An 18187-nucleotide genomic window follows, 5' to 3' on the forward strand; every position below is an offset into this window, starting at 1 on the left:
TCATTTGTTTTCTAACTTTCATGGTTTAGCTTCTTTTTGATAATTGTCATGTTTTTGCGATCTTAAACCAAAGGAATGTTGATTTGAATTCTTGAATTTGCTTGAGGACAACCAAGGCTTAAGTGTTGGGGAATTTGATATCGCCTATTTTATATATATTTATTTTACGCGATATCGTTTTTTTTATTTATTTTATGTTTGTATTATTGTCACTTTTCAGGACTTTTATACTTAATATATGATTTTATATAATTATAGGTCTACGAGATGAAAGTTGATGAAAACATATTGAATAAAGATCATTTATAAAGAAAAAAAGATTGGAGCTTAAAAGATGCAGAATGTGACACTTTATAATGTCCATAAATATTATTTGCAAGATTTAAAGACTAAAATGAGTGGACGTGTCCTATCTGTTAGTTTTGTAATTTAAGGAGCAATGGTACTATGTGAGAGGCGAAATCAACAAAGCAAGAAACAACAATAGTGAAGTCCATAATTTTCGTGGGCTAATGCTGAAAGAAAGAAGTCATGTGGGCCTTTGTTTGTGAGTCGGCTGGATTAGAAGGAAAGAGCGGGGACATCGCCTTTGTTGTCTTACGTGGGCTCTAAGCAAGAAAATCCTATATATATATAGTCAATATATGTTCAAAGGGATTATGAAATCTATTACCAATAATAAATAATAAAAAGGTCTTTGGAGTTCTTAATTGGGGGGATTTATTATTCGCAAGTGGGGTCGGTCGAATTTGAAGGAGCAGCGACATCAACCTGTTTTTCGACTTCGATATCACAGCCAACAAATTCTCGTTCGATTCTTAAACTCTTATATTTTTAGCTGCTTATTATTAGACTATACCACTATACAATTATTATTATGGATTTTATTTATATAATGATTGTTAGTTTTATTAATCTTGTCATGAGTAGCTAAATCTTTTGTCATCTACTAAGATGAAGTGATACTTTGATGATGGTTGCATGATTTTAATCCAAGTTGATTTTATTAACGTTATGCCGCGACGTTAATGAATTGTTTTCTTGTCACTTATTATTATGTTTGTTGGTGATATATGTATGCTTTGTCGATGGTGTCGGAAGTATATAAGTATGATTTCAATTACTTGTCTATGAGTAGTTGGTGCTAGTTCATGGTGTGATAGTAAACAACATAGTAATAATAGGAAGTAATTTGTTAAATGGGATTAGCGGTTGATGGTGTCACGTTAGTTTCATGTAGGCATGATTGTTAATTTATAGCCAAAACAAATTGATTAATTGGGTAGATTATATTAAACGTTGGTGCTGCCAGTTTTCTATGACTGAACTAGTTAGTTAATAGAATTGAATAGATTTATAAGCTTGTCGGCCACCAAGTAAGTTTCTTTATTCGAATCTAGGTTATCTTGTCAACATATTTGAATTGGGTCCTAATTTAAATGCAACCGGAGTTAATGTGTCATGGAGTCGAAAGTAGATGATCTTTTAATTAATATTGATATTAAAAACTCTCTTTTCGTTTAATTCTTCGGAATTACTAATTTTATTAATTAACTAACTTTTTCAAAATCCAATATGACGGGAGTCTTTAAAATCCAAAGTTTTTTTTAAACTACTTAAAACTCGCTTACTCTTAATTAGTCTCTATGGATTCGACCTGGACTTACCTTTAAACTATATTGCATACGAACGGGTCCACTGCCCGAGAGTGTGTAGTAGTCAGTTCGAGGGTATTTCTTGTTTATAAATTTAAGACTAGATTTTACACATTAGGACCTAAAGTAGAACTTTAGGAGTTGATGGCCAGGGGTTAAGTGGCAATTAAGCATCCCTAATTGTCATTCATCTGCACCATTACGTGATTGAAATCCCATAGTCGCCCCCTTCCCTCTTCCATAGCTATCCTTCATCGAATTCTTCCGTTTCGTGGTGTTTCAAGCAAGTTTTGTTAAGATCTTGGATTCCCTAAGTCATTTACAGGTAATACAGGTAATCTTCCCATTGAAATCTGATCTTATGAGTCATAGATGAGTATTTAATCCAGGCCATGGGGTTTGGGTTGGGTTAATCGATTAAACGTTTACCGATTTCATGTTTTTCGGGTGATTCAATGATTGATTTATGTTGTAAAGGATTAAAGGATTGATTGATGGATTAAAGCCATCAAAAGTGTTGTCAAAGAGGTCAATTTTATGTCTCCAGGTCGGGCTAAGGATTTCAGATCGAATGGGAATCGTTTAGAGCAAGTTTAAAAATTGAGTTGCTGGTCGACACCCCAGGTGTGACGCACCAAATGGGTGGTGAAACGCACCACAACCCAGGATGGGAAAAGGGATTTTCAATCGATGCCCGATATGCGACGCACCACTAGGGAGGTGCGACGCACCTGATGCCCAGATTGCACAAAACACTTCGTTTAACTTATATTTCAATCTTATACTCATTCTAGGTTGTCGGGAGCACTTAGCAAGCACTGTAAGATACTACTCATAACTGGTTGGTAAGCTGTACCGAGGTAAGATAGCATCTTTTGTCCCCTGATGGTACAACAAAACACGTTTTCATAAGTTATACCTTCCAATTGAATATGAATGCATGTTTATGTTTATGGGTGACTATGGGAGGTTGCTAAGGGATATTATACTTACCATTAATGATGTATGACATACTTATGCAGGTTGCAAAGGTGTGAGGTAAGTATACATGTTATGAAATGATGAAATGTTTATGTTATGTGATCATGAAAAGATGAAGTGATAAGGCTATATGTTTGTATACATGGCTTGAACACCTAGTCACTAGACTTATGATAGGATTGCCATGTCACGTGCACGTTAAGGGCCCTAAAGTAAAAGATGATATGTGATTAGCTTAGGTGAAAGTGTAACCTAAACTAATATAAAGATTAAAGTCTCGAGCAATATATAAAGTCTTGTGTTAAGCTTAACACGTGCTAGCTCCTCGGGGCTGGTGCGTACATGGTCACGTGGTTTGGGAATCATGATACCTCCCGTGGCATAGTTACGTTTGAGTATCCCGGGTGGAGTAACTAACCATTGCGTAAAGGCATAAACGGTTTATTCAATTGGAAATGACTTCGTCTTTTCTTAACGACGCTGATGGACCACCTTATGGTTTACCCATCATGTCGGGTGTGAGAACTCCATGTGTGGTCTATGACCGCCTACACACAACCCCCCATCCCTATGTAAGTGGCATATGTCACTTAGCCTACGTCTTGGCAAAGAAATAAAGAAAGAAAGTGTAGGCACATTTTAGGACATGATGAACCTAAAGTATATGTTATGTTGTTATATATGTATGTGATATTAACTTAAAACGCAGATTTTGTTAATATATTTAATTGGCAAATGTTTTCAAATCTATGTTATCTTACTTAGCTAATTTTATTAGCTAACACTTGTTCTTTGAAAATGTTGTGCCTTCAGGATATTCAAGATTGAGCTAGGCGAAGGTTAGCTTGGTGAGACTTGGGTAGAAAGAATAAAGAAGCTTAGCAAAGACATTTATTGCATAGACTTCCTTATAGCCTTATGTTTTCGACTATTTTAATTATGTTTAAGACTTGTAATAATGGGCATTTATGTTGGTGTCATACATGGATTTACTTTAATTATTTTGATGATGCTTAATGGTAACACCAATTTTAAAGGTACCATCCGTTACGGATGGGGCAGATTTCAAAAGTGATCCTTTCCGCTTATTTTAAGCGCCGTTTGGCAAAGTTTTTAAAAATTCAAGTTTTTATACGACGGGTGTTACAAGTTGGTATCAGAGAAATGGTTTAAGTGAACCAAAATTTGACCAAGACCTTAGGATTTTGGACTTCAACCGTATGAGATATGATAGGCTTAAGTAGTGATGCTTCAGCTTTATGATGAAATGCCTCTAGGACGGGTTGGGATGAATGTGAGTGTAGGTTAGAGGCTTGAATATGTTATGATGTATTTATGTTGCTAAGTAGGCCTTTACCTTTCTTTGATTTCACTCGATTCATCTCTAATCATCGTCATTTTGTTGTAGACAAAATGGTTAACACTCGTGCTAATAGTCAACGTGATGGAGCTGTCACTAGTAATGCTCCTAATAACCAAAACGGGGTTGGAAATCCGGGCAACCAACCGCCTATTCGAAGGCCTTATCCCGGTGAACAACCCACTAGATCCAAAATTGAATGAGCAAACCCGGTTATTGAGCAGGTTCTGACTCAAGCCCAAATGTTTGAAGAAATAAGGGCAATGCGAGCTCAACTACAAAAGAACTGAACAAGAACTTGCCCTAGTGAGAGCTGAAAAGGAAGCTAGCTTGCATCGGGATGAGCATACTGATGGAAACTATTCCAACCACTCAAACCGTGCCGAACCATCCATTGTAAGGTCACCGGTTGCTCCAGAAAATGTTGTTGTTGATGGAAATAGTGTTGGAAATGTAGTGGAGCCTTGTGTTTTGGTTGCTCCTCGTGCTAATAAGTTTAAGTATGAGAGCTTTCAGAAGTGTGGTGCTGAAGCGTTTGATGGAACTCAAGATGCTGTGGGTGCCATGGAATGGTTGGATGATATCGAGGATGTGTTTGCTTCATGTTATTGCCCTGAAGATATGAAGGTATTGTGTGCTTCCCGTATGTTAATGAAGAATGCTCGTAATTGGTGGAGGGCTACTACCGTTTATTTGACTCCCGAGGTGCTAGCTGTTATGACTTGGGGAACATTTAAGGAGAATTTTTTGGAAGAATATGTGGGTACTCTTGAGTTGAGAAGGAATTCAGAGCTTTAACCGCTAAGCCCGACGCCATAACTGAGTATGCTCACTCATTTATGGAAAAGCTTAAGTTTGTTGGTCATTTGGTTCGTAGAGATGTTGATCAGGTTGAAGCTTACTGTGATGGTCTCCCTGCTAGCTATCGTGGTCTTTGTAGGCAACATATTACATTGTCTGCTACGATTAAGGAGTCCAAGAGGCTGGATGATGACTTCAAGAGTGAAAAGGTTGCAGTAAAAGCTAATGATGACAAGCAATCAGGTTCAAAAAGGAAGCATGATGGATCAAATGGGTCGAATAGGAAGTTCAAGAAAGGTTCATCTTTAAGGGGTGGGGGCAGCAATAATGGAAAGCCGAAGAATTGGTGTGATACTTGTAAAGTACCTCATTCGGGTCCATGTTCAGAGAAAACCCAAAGGTGTGATACTTGTGGTGGTACGGGTCATCCTGCTTCAGAATGCAAAGATAAGCCAAAGTGTTACCGGTGTCACCAAACTGGTCATTTCATCAAGGATTGCCCACAAGAAAAAAATGATGGAAAGAAGACGGCTACCCAAAAGCCTAAAGCTCGAGCCTTTCAGATGATAGTTGAAGCTGCCAAGGATAACGATGAGGTAGTAAGCGGTACTTTTCTTGTTAATTCTAAACCTACTTCTGTTCTTTTTGATTCGGGTGCAAATAGGTCTATGGTGTCTACTTTGTTTGCCCCTAAGCTCGATAAAGTTACTACTCCCCTAGATTGTTCTATAGAATTTGAAATTGCTAACGGTACTATTTGTGACATTCATGAGGGTTATGATGATTGTTCCATAGAGATAGAGGGTCGTTCCTTTTCGGTCCAGCTATTGCCTACTACTCTTGCTGGGTTTGATGTGGTGATTGGCATGGACTGGTTATCTCAACATAATGCTAATATTTTATGTTCCCAAAAGATCGTGCGTTTCTCTTCTCCAAATGGTAAAGTTATTTCAGTTTATGGAGATAAGAAGAAAGGGAGCTTAAAAATCATTAATTTGATGAAGGCTCTCAAATGTATTCGACAGAATAAGAACCACTTCCTTGCTTATGTTTTTGATGCACGAAAAGGAAAATCTCCTATTTCATATGTTGATGTGGTTTATGAATTTCCCGATATCTTTCCTGATGATCTTCCCGGTATTCCTCCCGACCGTGAGGTTACATTTCAGATTGATCTTGTACCCGGTGCTACTTCTGTTGCAAAAGCACCATATCGTTTGGCTCCTACAAAAATGAAGGAGCTTATGTCTCAGCTCCAAGAGCTACTTGACAAGGGTTTCATACGTCCAAGTTCCTCGCCTTGGGGAGCTCCGGTTCTCTTTGTCAAAAACATACACGTTATGGGCACTATGAGTTCCTTGTCATGCTGTTTGTGTTGACAAATGCTCCTGCCGCTTTTATGGATCTAATGAATCGGGTATGTCATCCATTCTTAGATCATTTTGTGATTGTCTTCGTAGACAATATTCTTATCTATTCAAAGTCTGAAGCTGAGCACCGTGAGCACTTAAGATCCATTCTTGAGGTTCTTAGGGAGAAAAAGTTATATGCAAAGTTCTCAAAGTGTGAATTTTGGCTTCAAGAAGTTTAGTTTCTCGGGCATGTCATCTCATCTGAAGGTATTAAAGTTGATCCCGCAAAGATTGAAGTTGTCTCCAAATGGGAACAACCAAAGACACCCACGGAGATCAAGAGTTTTTTTGGTTTAGCGGGCTATTATCGAAGGTTCATACAAGATTTCTCTCGTATAGCTAAACCGATGATCGACTTGACAAAGAAAGGAGTGAAGTATGTGTGGACTGAAGCACAAGAAAAGGCCTTCCAAATGTTAAAGAAAAAGTTATGTGAAGCTCTTGTCCTTGCCTTACCTGAAGGTACCGATGATCTTGTTGTCTATAGTGATGCTTCTATTTTAGGTTTGGGTTGTGTTCTTATGCAAAGGGACAAAGTCATTGCTTATGCTTCACGTCAGTTGAAGCCTCATGAAAAGAACTACCCGACACATGATTTAGAGTTAGCTTTTGTGGTGTTTGCATTGAAGCTATGGAGAGACTATTTATATGACACTAAGTGTACATTGTACATTGATCATAAAAGTTTACAATATGTGTTCACTCAAAAAGATATGAATGTAAGACAACGAAGATGGATGGAACTTCTGAAAGATTATGATTGTGAGATTAAATATCATCCCGGTAAAGCTAATGTTGTTGCAGATGCCTTAAGTCGGAAGGTACAGAATTCTTCTTACAAATTGATGAGTATGGTTGTCCAAGCCAAGTCTGGTTTGCTTGAGCGCGTCAAGGAAGCCCAGGCTAAGGCTCTTCTGAAAGAGAATGTTGACAAAGAAAGTATCGGTAAGAAGACGAAGCGCCTTGTCATGGAAATGAACCGCCGTGGATTGCAAACCTATAAGGGTCGAATTTGGGTACCATTGCTTGGTGGTAATCGAGAGTTGATCCTTGAAGAAGCCCATAGGTCAAGATATTCGGTTCACCCCGGTATTACAAAGATGTATGCAGATTTGAAGTCTATCTATTGGTGGCCAAACATAAAGGGAGAAGTTACTCATTTTGTTGAAAGATGTTTGACATGTGCACGTGTGAAAGCTGATCACAAAAAGCCATATGGTTTGTTACAGCAGTTGGAGATTCCGGAATGGAAATGGGATCATATCACCATGGATTTTGTGACCAAGCTACCAAGAACAGCAAGGGAAAACGACATGGTATGGGTTATTGTGGATAGGTTGACGAAGAGTGCTCATTTCTTGGCAACACGACAAGATGTATCACTAACCAAGATGGCAAAGATATATGTAGATGAGACCGTTTCAAAGCATGGTGTTCCTTTATCCATTGTTTCCGATCGAGACACAAGGTTTGTGTCTAGCTTTTGGAAGGGTCTTCAACGAGAGTTGGGTACTAGAGTTAACTTAAGCATCGCCTATCATCCTCAAACTGATGGGCAAAGCGAGAGGACTACACAAACATTAGAAGACATGTTAAGAGCTTGTGTTTTGGAATATGGTGGAACATGGGATGAACACTTGAAATTCATTGAATTCACTTATAATAGCAGCTATCATGCAAGCATTGGAATGCCACCGTTTGAAATGCTTTATGGTAGGATATGTAGGACTCCAAGTTGTTGGATGGAACCCGGTGAAAAACAGTTTACGAGTCCTAAAATCATTGAAATCTCAGCTGAAAAAGTTAATGTTGCGAAGGAGGCACTTCGTGTAGCAAAAGAACGACAAAAGGCTTATGCCGACAAGAAAAGGAAGCCAATTGAGTTTAAAGTTGGTGATTTGGTGATGCTAAAAGTTTCCCCATGGAAAGGAGTGATTCGTTTTGGAAAGAAAGGAAAGCTAAGTCCACGTTTCATTGGACCTTTCAAGGTTTTGAAGCATATCAGTTGGAATTGCCTCTAGAATTGGATGGAATTCACAACACATTTCCTGTTTCATATTTGAGGAAGTGTTTGCCTTAGGATTCTAGTGTTATTCCAATTGAGGATGTGAGTATTGATCCGCATAGAAGAATAGTTGATGAACCAGCAACAATACTTGGAAGAAAGCAAAGAAACTTCGCCGGAAGGTGATTGATCTCGTGTTGATTAAATGGAAGCATAATCATGGAGAAATCTTAACTTGGGAGACCGAGTCCGTGATGAAGGAGAAGTATCCAGATCTATTCATTTCTGAGGAGATTCCGAGGACGGAATCCTCTTAAGGGGGAGGTAATTGTAGCATCCCAAACATTTTATGTTTGACTATTTGACTTTTTTTTTTGGGTAAAGGGGAATTTAAACCCCGGTAAGCTTTGTATATCACCCAAAAACTGTTAAGTACAAGTAGCATAATAGAGTACTATGCTAATTCACATCATACGACATGCCCGTATGTATGTTATCATGCTAAAAGCTATCAAGAAAAAGCTACTGCATCGCATACTAGCTACTATAACATAAATATGCAAATGAGACTCGATTACATAGGTACTGCAAATGACTAAGACTTCGGTATCTTCCAGTCTTCCAGGATGCTCATTCCACTAGTCTTCCGTCTGAACTTCATAGTCACAAGTTTAAGTCGAACCGTGGAAACAATAATATCTCGAAGCTGGGTAGCAGGTCTCCCAACAGGAGAGAAAAGTCTATTATTGCGCTCTTGCCAAATTAAATAAGCTGTGGCAGCCACCAGCAACTTTCGAATGACATATTTTGCACTTTTCTTGTTTGTAAGAGACAATAAGTACCTCGTTATGTCGTCCCACCTGTTGGAAACACGTTCCATCGCCGCCAAGGGTTTAACTAGATTCCAAACCTGCATAGCATAATCACATTCAAAAAATAAGTGTTCATGAGAGTCTGGGCCATGCTTGCAAAGTGAGCAGCACATCAAATTAAAGTTCGTTGAACCGCTGGTGTCCCATTGTTGCATCTTATCTTGCGTCTTCAGTTTCTTTTTCATTATAAGCCATACATGAAAAGAATGCCTAGGAATGCAATGAGGGAACCACACCATCTCAACCCATGGAACTTGATCTTGTTTAAGACGTAACGATTCCCAAGTAGAACTTGATGAATATGTTTCATCTTTGCCATCTCCCATCCGCCAGCAAATAGAATCCATTTCTGATTTGATAACCGGTGGTTGCACATTTATAAGAACAGGAAACAAGTCAAGCCATGTCGTAGGCCATATCCAATTACCATCCTAAATCAGTTCACTCACACAGGAATCAACCTTAAAACCGGCGCGAATAATATCCCGATTAGAGATAAATTTACATAATGGACCAGTCGACATCCATGTATCAAACCATGCAGATGTAGACTGTCCATTACCAATTCGATGCTGAATAAAGGGTCTAATCAAGTCCCTAAGCTGAAGTATCTTCCACCAGCCCCATGCACTCCCCGATTTAAGAGTTATGTCCCAAAAATTACGTCCCTTTGAGCTTATTAGAGTATACCCAATTCTCCCAAAGAGAGCGACGTTTAGTTAGGATACTCCAAATGTGAGAAGTCATTAGGGCCTTATTAACATCACGGATACGTTTAATGCCAAGACCCCCTTCAAATTTCGGAAGACAACAATCATTCCATGAGACTTTTGCTTTACCCTTAGCCATGGGTCCCTGACACCATAAGAATCCACGCAGCTTTTTCTCCAACTCCCTAACAATGCTAACCGGTAGAATAAACACAGACGCCCAGTATATGTGCATTGAAGATAAAACAGAGTTTATAAGTTGTAACCTGCCAGCAAAAGAAAGAGTTTTGTTCTTCCAATCACCAATTTTAGCATCAATTCTTTCAATAAGAACTTTGCAATCTCTATACAGCAGCTTTGAAGAGATTAGAGGAACACCAAGATAACGAACCGAAAGTTGTCCTTCTTCAAAAGGAATAATGCACGAGATTGCTTGCTTAGTATGCTCCGGAACATTGCAAAAGAAAGATGTACTCTTAGCTAAACTTGGCGTTAAACCAGAAGCCTTAGTGAAAGAACGAAGACCCTCCATTAAGACTTTGGCCGAATGCAAGTCACCCCGAGCAAAGAGAAACAAATCATCTGCAAAACAAAGATTAGTAATAAACTCCTCTTTACATTGGTTATGATACCGAAATTGAGGTGACTCCCTGATCTTTTTCTTTAATAGCAAAGACAGCACCTCCATCACGAGTGTGAACAAGTATGGTGATAGAGGGTCACCTTGTCTTAACCCCCTTTTGCCTTTAAAAAACCCATGAATATTGCCATTTATGCTAAAAGAGAATGATACCGTGAGTTACACACGTCATAATCCAGTTCACCATTACCTGATGAAAACCGAAAGCCTCTAATATAGCCCTTAAAAATTTCAATCAACTGTATCATAAGCCTTCTGTATATCCACTTTAAAAGCGCACCTAGGCGACCCAACATTTCTATGGTAATTATGCATTAATTCTTGTGTGAGCAAAATGTTGTCAGAAATCCTTCTACCCGGAATAAATGCTGATTGGTTTATGTCAACAATATCATCAAGACAATCCTTAATTCTATCAGTTATGATTTTACTAATGCATTTGTAAAGAACATTGCAGCAAGAGATTGGTCTATAATCAGTAACCGTAGAAGGGGTAGTAACCTTAGGAATTAAAGCCAAAAACATATGATTAACCTCTCTAAGCAATCTACCAGATTTGAAGAAGTCATGGATAGCATTGGAAACTTCACCGCCGACAATATCCCAAGACTTTTTAAAGAAAAGAGAAGAAAAACCATCCGACCCCGGTGCTTTGTTATCACCAATAGAAAACATTGCATCTTTAATCTCATCATCAGTAACATTTTTCACCATTTCAAGTGCTTTCTGTGAAGTTCTTTTACTGTTAAAAACCCCACCAGGATCAAATTGGGTTTCAGGACCATTCGGGCCCAGAAAAGCCTCATAATGTGCAACCAGTGCCTTTGCGACTCCACCTCCATCATGAGTAACACCATGGTTGTCCTTAATCGACATGATTCTACTTTTATGATGTTTAGTTTTGACAGAATTGTGAAAGTACGCTGTGTTGGAATCGCCAACCTCAAGCCATTCAATCTTGGATTTTTGTTTAAGAAATCTCTCCTCATCAAGCACCGCCTCCCTGAATTTGTTCAAAACCTCCGTTTCTAGCTCCCTAGACCTCTCGCCACTAGGATTTAAATCAATAGTTTTTTGAATCTGATCCAGTTCAATCCGGAGTTTGGTAACACGCTCGTGCAAATTTCCTTGCTTATAAAGAAGGTTAAGTATAGGATGTTTTAGCTTTTTGAGTTTCTTTACCACCTTATACATTTTGCATCCAACCACACTTACATTCCAATTACATTTAACGATCTCAGTAAACTCTTTCTTGTGAACTAAAAAAATAGCAAACTTGAAAGGTTTGGGTCGATCTCTTTGCACATTAGGAAGTTTCAAAATACATGGGGAGTGATCCAAAATTCTGTACAGCTGAAATATGGCATGTGATGATGGAAAATCTCGACAAAACTGGATATTACGCATGACCCTATCAATTTTCTTCAAGACTCCCGAAACATGCTTGGGTTTTTGAGTCCAAGTATAGTGGAAACCCGAGCTATTGATATCCATGACCTCAATGTCTTGAACACATTCTTTGAACTCACGCACTCCAATACTCATACATGAAGAACCAAAAACCGAGTCCTCTAGAAATAAGGCGGAATTGAAATCCCCGAGTAAAACCCATGGATTATCACCAACAAAGCATTTATGCTTACAAAGATCAGCCCAAAGATCCCTTCTTTGTTTATAATGATTAGCAGCATAAACAAACGAGCAAAAGAAAGATTTATTATCAAGTTTATAAATAACTTGAGTATGCTTAACCTGATCCGATTGAGCAATGACCATGACATCTACCACATCAGTATTCCAACCCATAATAATCCTTGTACCTTTATCACAAACGTTACCATTGGATGTCCAGTCCCACGATCTGAACACCTTTTTACAGACATCAAACAACTTAGATACATCTACATGGGACTCTAAAATAGTACACAAATTCAAATGATTCTCACTAACCACCTGCCGAACCTCCTTCTGTTTGATGGGTCGGTTCAAACCCCTTATATTCCAAGCGGCTAAACTACCCATTAAAACCATCTAAACCGGGAGTGCTTGCCCCCTCAGAAGAATTGTTTGGTTTGGTATTAGATGCCATATATTGAGCCGATTCGTCCCAAATAACCTCGACTTCATCATCATCCTCATCTTCAGTCGATGCCTTTGGTTTATCTCGTTGTTCACTACTAGTTGCAGCTGTGTTAACTGGCTCGTTAACCCCTTCACCAAAATCAGATAGCAGCTCATAAGCATTAGACGTTTTTACAGCTGATTTTGAGGAACTTGGGTCAGCAACACTTGTAGTATTATTTTTGTTCACTGGCCTGTATTTAAATCTGGTTTTATGTTGTTTGATAGGTACTCCTTGTTTAGCTTTACGCTTCCCTTTAACTTCCTTGAAACCATCAGAATCCACATCCGAACCCTTTGTATAAACCTTAACATTTCGTGGACATTGAGCATCCGAATGACCAAAAATACAGCAACTAGCACAACGCGGAGGTTTCCATTCATATTCTACTCGCATAGATTCCTTAACAAATCCTTCCTCCTCCATGATAGGAATAGCAATTTTTAATTCATCTTTAAGAGCTTAATCCGCTGAAATTTCAATCATGGCCCTTGCAAAGCTATTACGACCCCATGACTCATTACACATAGATGTAGTATAAGAGTCTAACATCTTTGGTTTGCCTATTTTTGACGCTAGCATACTTAGACCATCATCAGAGTAAGTAGCTAGAGGAACGTTATGGATTTTAACCCAAACCACCACATTTTTAAGTTCTTCCTTCTTCAATATAGTAGAAGGTGTCCATACATTAAAAAAAAATAGGCGAATATCTAACAATCCACGGTCCTCCTTCCAATACTTCCTTTAAACCCTTTGAGTTCGAAAATTTGAAGAAGAAAAACCATTAGCATTCATCATGATTCGTTGCAAACCATGTTTACCCCAATTATTAGTGACAAAGTTTTGCACTACTGGAAAAGCAATACGTTTCCCTAGAAAATACCCGAAAAGAGTATTATCATACTTATCTTGGACTTTTCGTACAGCCTCTTTTGGAAGAACTATGTCTACATTCTTCTGTTGCTCACTGGTTTCAAGAAAACAAAAATTAACAGGTCTTTGCTGTTTTTGTGATCCAGAGTTAACCATGGAAGCATATGACTTATTATTATTGTTATCCTTACCAACAGGAGCTGCTGCAGCTCCATTTGCTTGTTTATCTCGATCCTCCTTCAGAGGTGCCGATCCAGAATCATCATCTACCTTCGCTGGAATAACAAACTCAGTGTTTACATCCGATGAGACATTATTAACAAGAATCTTGGGATAACCATGTTTCTCATATTCCTTCACAACTTCCACATTATCACTAGCAGATTTTTCCTTTCTAGCTTCATTAACCTCATCAGCAGACCTATTGCTAAGATTAACATCGCGAACAGTAGCATGCACGCTACCACCTGGTGAACGCATAGATGTTGTCTTGTCACTATTACTTGTATTACTTTTGCCAGACGTGGTTTTAGGGTTTTTCGATATACCACGTATCGGAGCAGGAACCTTGCCATCAATTTTCTTGACTTTACTAGCTAACCCAGCACCAATATTAGTGTTTTTGTTAGCATTCAATCCCTCCATAACTTAATTAAACATGAGAAACACAAGCCCTAATTATCAAAAACCATAGAAAACACCAATTAAAATACGGAACAAGCAAATAAAAAAAACCCTAGCACCTTATAAAACCGTAACAATCACAACTCACAAAGTCTAAATCGATTAAGAGAATTCAGGTGATCTAGTTGAACTAAACAATTAGCCGCGATCAGAACCCAATTAATCAACAAGAGTCATAAGAAAGATTGAAAAGGTGGCGAACAAAATAAGACCTAATCGAAACAAACACATTAGACACCTAACTATAATCATGAATGATCATAATCAGGAGATCAGAAAGTATGTTGATCGAGCAGGGAATAGAAAGAAGAAAAAATCGCCCATAGTAAGGTGGGAGAGAATAAGGGTTCTCAAGTAATATGCAAGTAGCAGGTTCTGACTATTTGACTTTCTGTTAGTTAAAGTTAGGTCCGTTATGTTTATGTGCCCTATAAGGGATTATGTGAATAAATGCATATGTGGTTATTATGATATGATCAATGTGATGATTAATGAAAGTAATTGAAGTAAAGTTAAGTAATTAAGTGCTTGTTAGAATGTTAAGACTCCCGGTAAGAAAGTTAAGTTATGAAAGTAACATTTATAAGTTGAGGGACCTAAAGTAGAACTTTAGGAGTTGATGGCCAAGGGTTAAGTGGCAATTAGGCATCCCTAATTGTCATTCATCTGCACCATTACGTGATTGAGACCCCATAGTCGCCCCCTTCCCTCTTCCATAGCAATCCTTCATCGAATTCTTCTGTTTCGTGGTGTTTCTAGCAAGTTTTGTTAAGATCTTGAATTCCCTAAGTCAACTACAGGTAATATAGGTAATCTTCCCATTGAAATCTGATCTTATGAGTCATAGATGAGTATTCAATCCAGGTCATGGGGTTTAGGTTGGGTTAATCGATTAAACGTTTACCGATTTCATGTTTTTCGGGTGATTCAATGAATGATTTATGTTGTAAAGGATTTAAGGATTGATTGATGGATTAAAGCCATCAAAAGTGTTGTCAAAGAGGTCAATTTTATGTCTTCAGGTCGGGCTAAGGATTTCAGATCGAATGGGAATCATTTAGAGCAAGTTTAAAAATTGAGTTGGTAGTCGACACCCCGGTGCGACGCACCATAGCCCAGGATGGGAAAAGGGATTTTCAATCGATGCCCGATATGTGACGCACTACTAGGGAGGTGCGGCGCACCTGTATCTGATCTGAGTTTTTAGTTGATTGGTGCAACGCACTACGAGGGAGGTGCGACGCACCTGATGCCTAGATTGCACAAAACACTTCTTTTAGCTTATATTTCAATCTTATACTCGTTCTAGGTTGTCAGGAGCACTTAGCAAGCACTGTAAGATACTCATAATTGGTTGGTAAGCTGTACCGAGGTAAAATAGCATCTTTTGTCACCTGATGGTACAACAAAACACGTTTTCATAAGTTAAACCTTCCAATTGAATATGAATGCATGTTTATGTTTATGGGTGACTATGGGAGGCTGCTAAGGGATATTATACTTACCATTAAAGATGTATGACATACTTATGCAGGTTGAAAAGGTGTGAGGTAAGTCTACATGTTATGAAATGATGAAATGTTTATGTTATGTGATCATGAAAAAGATGAAGTGATAATGCTATATGTTTGTATACATGGCTTGAACACCTAGTCACTAGACTTATGATAGGATTGTCATGTCACATGCACGTTAAGGGCCCTAAAGTAAAAGATGATATGTGATTAGCTTAAGTGAAAGTGTAACCTAAACTAATATAAAGATTAAAGTCTCGAGCAATATATAAAGTCTTGTATTAAGCTTAACCCGTGATAGCTCCTCGGGGCTGGTGCGTACGTGGTCACGCGGTTTGGGAATCATGATACCTCCCGTAGCATAGTTACGTTTGAGTATTTCGGGTGGAGTAACTAACCACCAATGCTTAAAGGCATAAACGGTTTAATTAGTTGGAAATGACTTCGTCTTTCCTTAACGACGCTGATAGACCACCTTATAGTTTATCCATCATGTCGGGTGTGAGGACTCCATGTATGGTCTATGACCGCCTACACACAACCCCACATCCCTATGATAGTGGCGTAAGTCACTTAGCCTACGTCTTGGCAAAGAAATAAAGAAAGATAAAGAAAGAAAGTGTAGGCACATTTTAGGACATGATGAACCTAAAGTGTATGTTATGTTGTTATGTATGTATGTGATATTAACTTAAAACGCAGATTTTGTTAATATATTTAATTGGCAAATATTTTCAAATCTATGTTATCTTACTTAGCTAATTTTATTAGCTAACACTTGTTCTTTGAAAATGTTGTGCCTTCAGGATATTCAAGATTGAGCTAGGCGAAGGTTAGCTTGGTGAGACTTGGGTAGAAAGAATAAAGAAGCTTAGCAAAGACATTTATTGCATAGACTTCCTTATAGCCTTATGTTTTCGGCTATTTTAATTATGTTTATGACTTGTAATAATGGGCATTTATATTGGTGCTATACTTGGATTTACTTTTATTGTTTTGATGATGATTAATGGTAACACCAATTTTAAAGGTACCATCGGTTACGGATGGGGCATATTTCAAAAGTGATCCTTTCCGTTTATTTTAAGTGCCGTTTGGCAAAGTTTTAAAAATCCAAGTTTTTAAACGATTGGTGTTACAGTAATAGCAGAGGTTGTGGTCCAAGTCAATAGGCTGGTGGCAGAGGTGTTGGTGGCAGAGGTGGTGGTGGCAGGGGTAGTCGTGGCAAGGGTGGTGGAAGCAAGGGTGGTGGAACTATAACATTTGGTGGCAGAGGTGATGGTCCAAGTGGTGAAGGTCAAAGTAAACCTTTGCTACAGTCTGCACCTGTTCAAGTTGGGGTTGTGGACCAAAAATTTGGGCTTGATGAAAAATGTGACTAATCTTCATGAAGATGAACTTATACAACAATCTGCACCTATTGGACCTCTTATTCTCCAAGACAGAAAATGACACCAAAAAGGAGACCATTTGTTTATCCAAGAAAGAACTTAGAAAGGATTATAAATCAGAAGCTCGGAACCAAAGTGGTAACCAAAGATGGGGTTGGCAGTAATTGTGACAAACCAGTGACTCTTGATTAGGACAACCAAGAAATCGTCTACCTGGGTTGCTTGAAGTCCACGACATCCATCTTCTTGCTACATCGCCACAAAAACAACGAGAAACACGTCGTCCAAATATATTAGACATTTAATAGTGTTTAGTTGATAAGAAATCAAATGAATTTGAGAATGAAAAAATTAGGGTTTTTATGTTTTGGGAGGAAAATAGAAAAGAGGGAAAAAAGAAGCGGGGATTGAGAAACAGAATAATGAAATTATGTTTTTTGATATATAAAAACAGATATATATATATATATATATAGGGTAGAGATCTTGGAAGAAGGTGTCTTAAGGGGAGAAGGGAGAGAAGGTCCTATGAACCATTCAGAACGTGACATGTGTCAAAATGAAAAAAATGCGCGGTGGCATTTTCGTAAATAAATCAAACTTTTCTAGAAGTGATCAGTCTGGGTTCCGATCAGCTTGGGTCTGGGTCAGCTTGGGTTCTGATCAGCTTGGTTGGTCAGCTTGGTCAGCCTGGGTTCTAATCAGCTTGGGTCTGGGTCAGCTTGGTTGGTCAGCATAATCAGTTTGGTCAGCTTCGGTCTGGGTCAGGTTGTGTCAGGTTGGGGTCTGTTTAGGTTGGGTCAGCTTGACACAATTTACACATAATCTACACATGGTTTTGGGTCAGCTTGGGTTCTGGGTTGGGTCAGCTTGGGTCAGGTTTGGGTCTGCTTGGATTCTGATTAGCTTGGTTGGTCAGCATGACCAGTTTGGTCAGATTGGGGTCAGGGTCTGATTGGGTCAGGTTGTGGTCAGGTTGGGTCAGGTTTGGTTAGCTTGGGGTTGGGTCAGGTTGGGTCAGGTTGGGGTTGGATTGGGTCAGCTTGGGGTCTGGGTCAGGTTGGGTCAGCTTAGTTAGCTTGGGTTGGGCCAGGTTGACACAATCTACACAAATGTAGATTATGGGTTTTGGGTCAGCTTGGGGTCAGGTTGGGTAAGCTTGGG

At 38.7% G+C, this 18187-nt stretch overlaps 1 protein-coding gene across 4 annotated transcripts; it reads left to right on the forward strand.

Annotated features, from left to right (window-relative positions):
* Nucleotides 1–926: 926 nt before the first annotated feature.
* On the forward strand, nucleotides 927–16704 carry LOC122586537. 4 transcript variants are annotated; one of them, XM_043758523.1, is made up of 4 exons: nucleotides 927–1989; nucleotides 2450–2515; nucleotides 3450–5393; nucleotides 16439–16704. In XM_043758523.1, the coding sequence occupies exons 3-4, from the start codon at nucleotides 4836–4838 to the stop codon at nucleotides 16451–16453; spliced, it is 573 nt and encodes a 190-aa protein (XP_043614458.1). In that variant the 5' UTR covers nucleotides 927–1989; nucleotides 2450–2515; nucleotides 3450–4835; the 3' UTR covers nucleotides 16454–16704. The 4 variants fall into 4 exon arrangements, with proteins under 4 accessions (XP_043614458.1, XP_043614459.1, XP_043614461.1 ...); XM_043758524.1 differs by having other exon boundaries at nucleotides 927–1980; XM_043758526.1 differs by lacking the exon at nucleotides 16439–16704 and adding an exon at nucleotides 10149–10944.
* The last annotated feature ends 1483 nt before the right edge of the window (nucleotides 16705–18187 follow it).

This window comes from Erigeron canadensis, chromosome 2, assembly GCF_010389155.1.
Source record: "Erigeron canadensis isolate Cc75 chromosome 2, C_canadensis_v1, whole genome shotgun sequence".
In the NCBI taxonomy this organism is placed as follows: domain Eukaryota; kingdom Viridiplantae; phylum Streptophyta; class Magnoliopsida; order Asterales; family Asteraceae; genus Erigeron; species Erigeron canadensis.

What these genes read in the sequence shown, in the direction of transcription:
- LOC122586537 (XM_043758523.1), top strand. Translation starts at nt 4,836, where the DNA reads ATGGAAAAGCTTAAGTTTGTTGGTCATTTGGTTCGTAGAGATGTTGAT.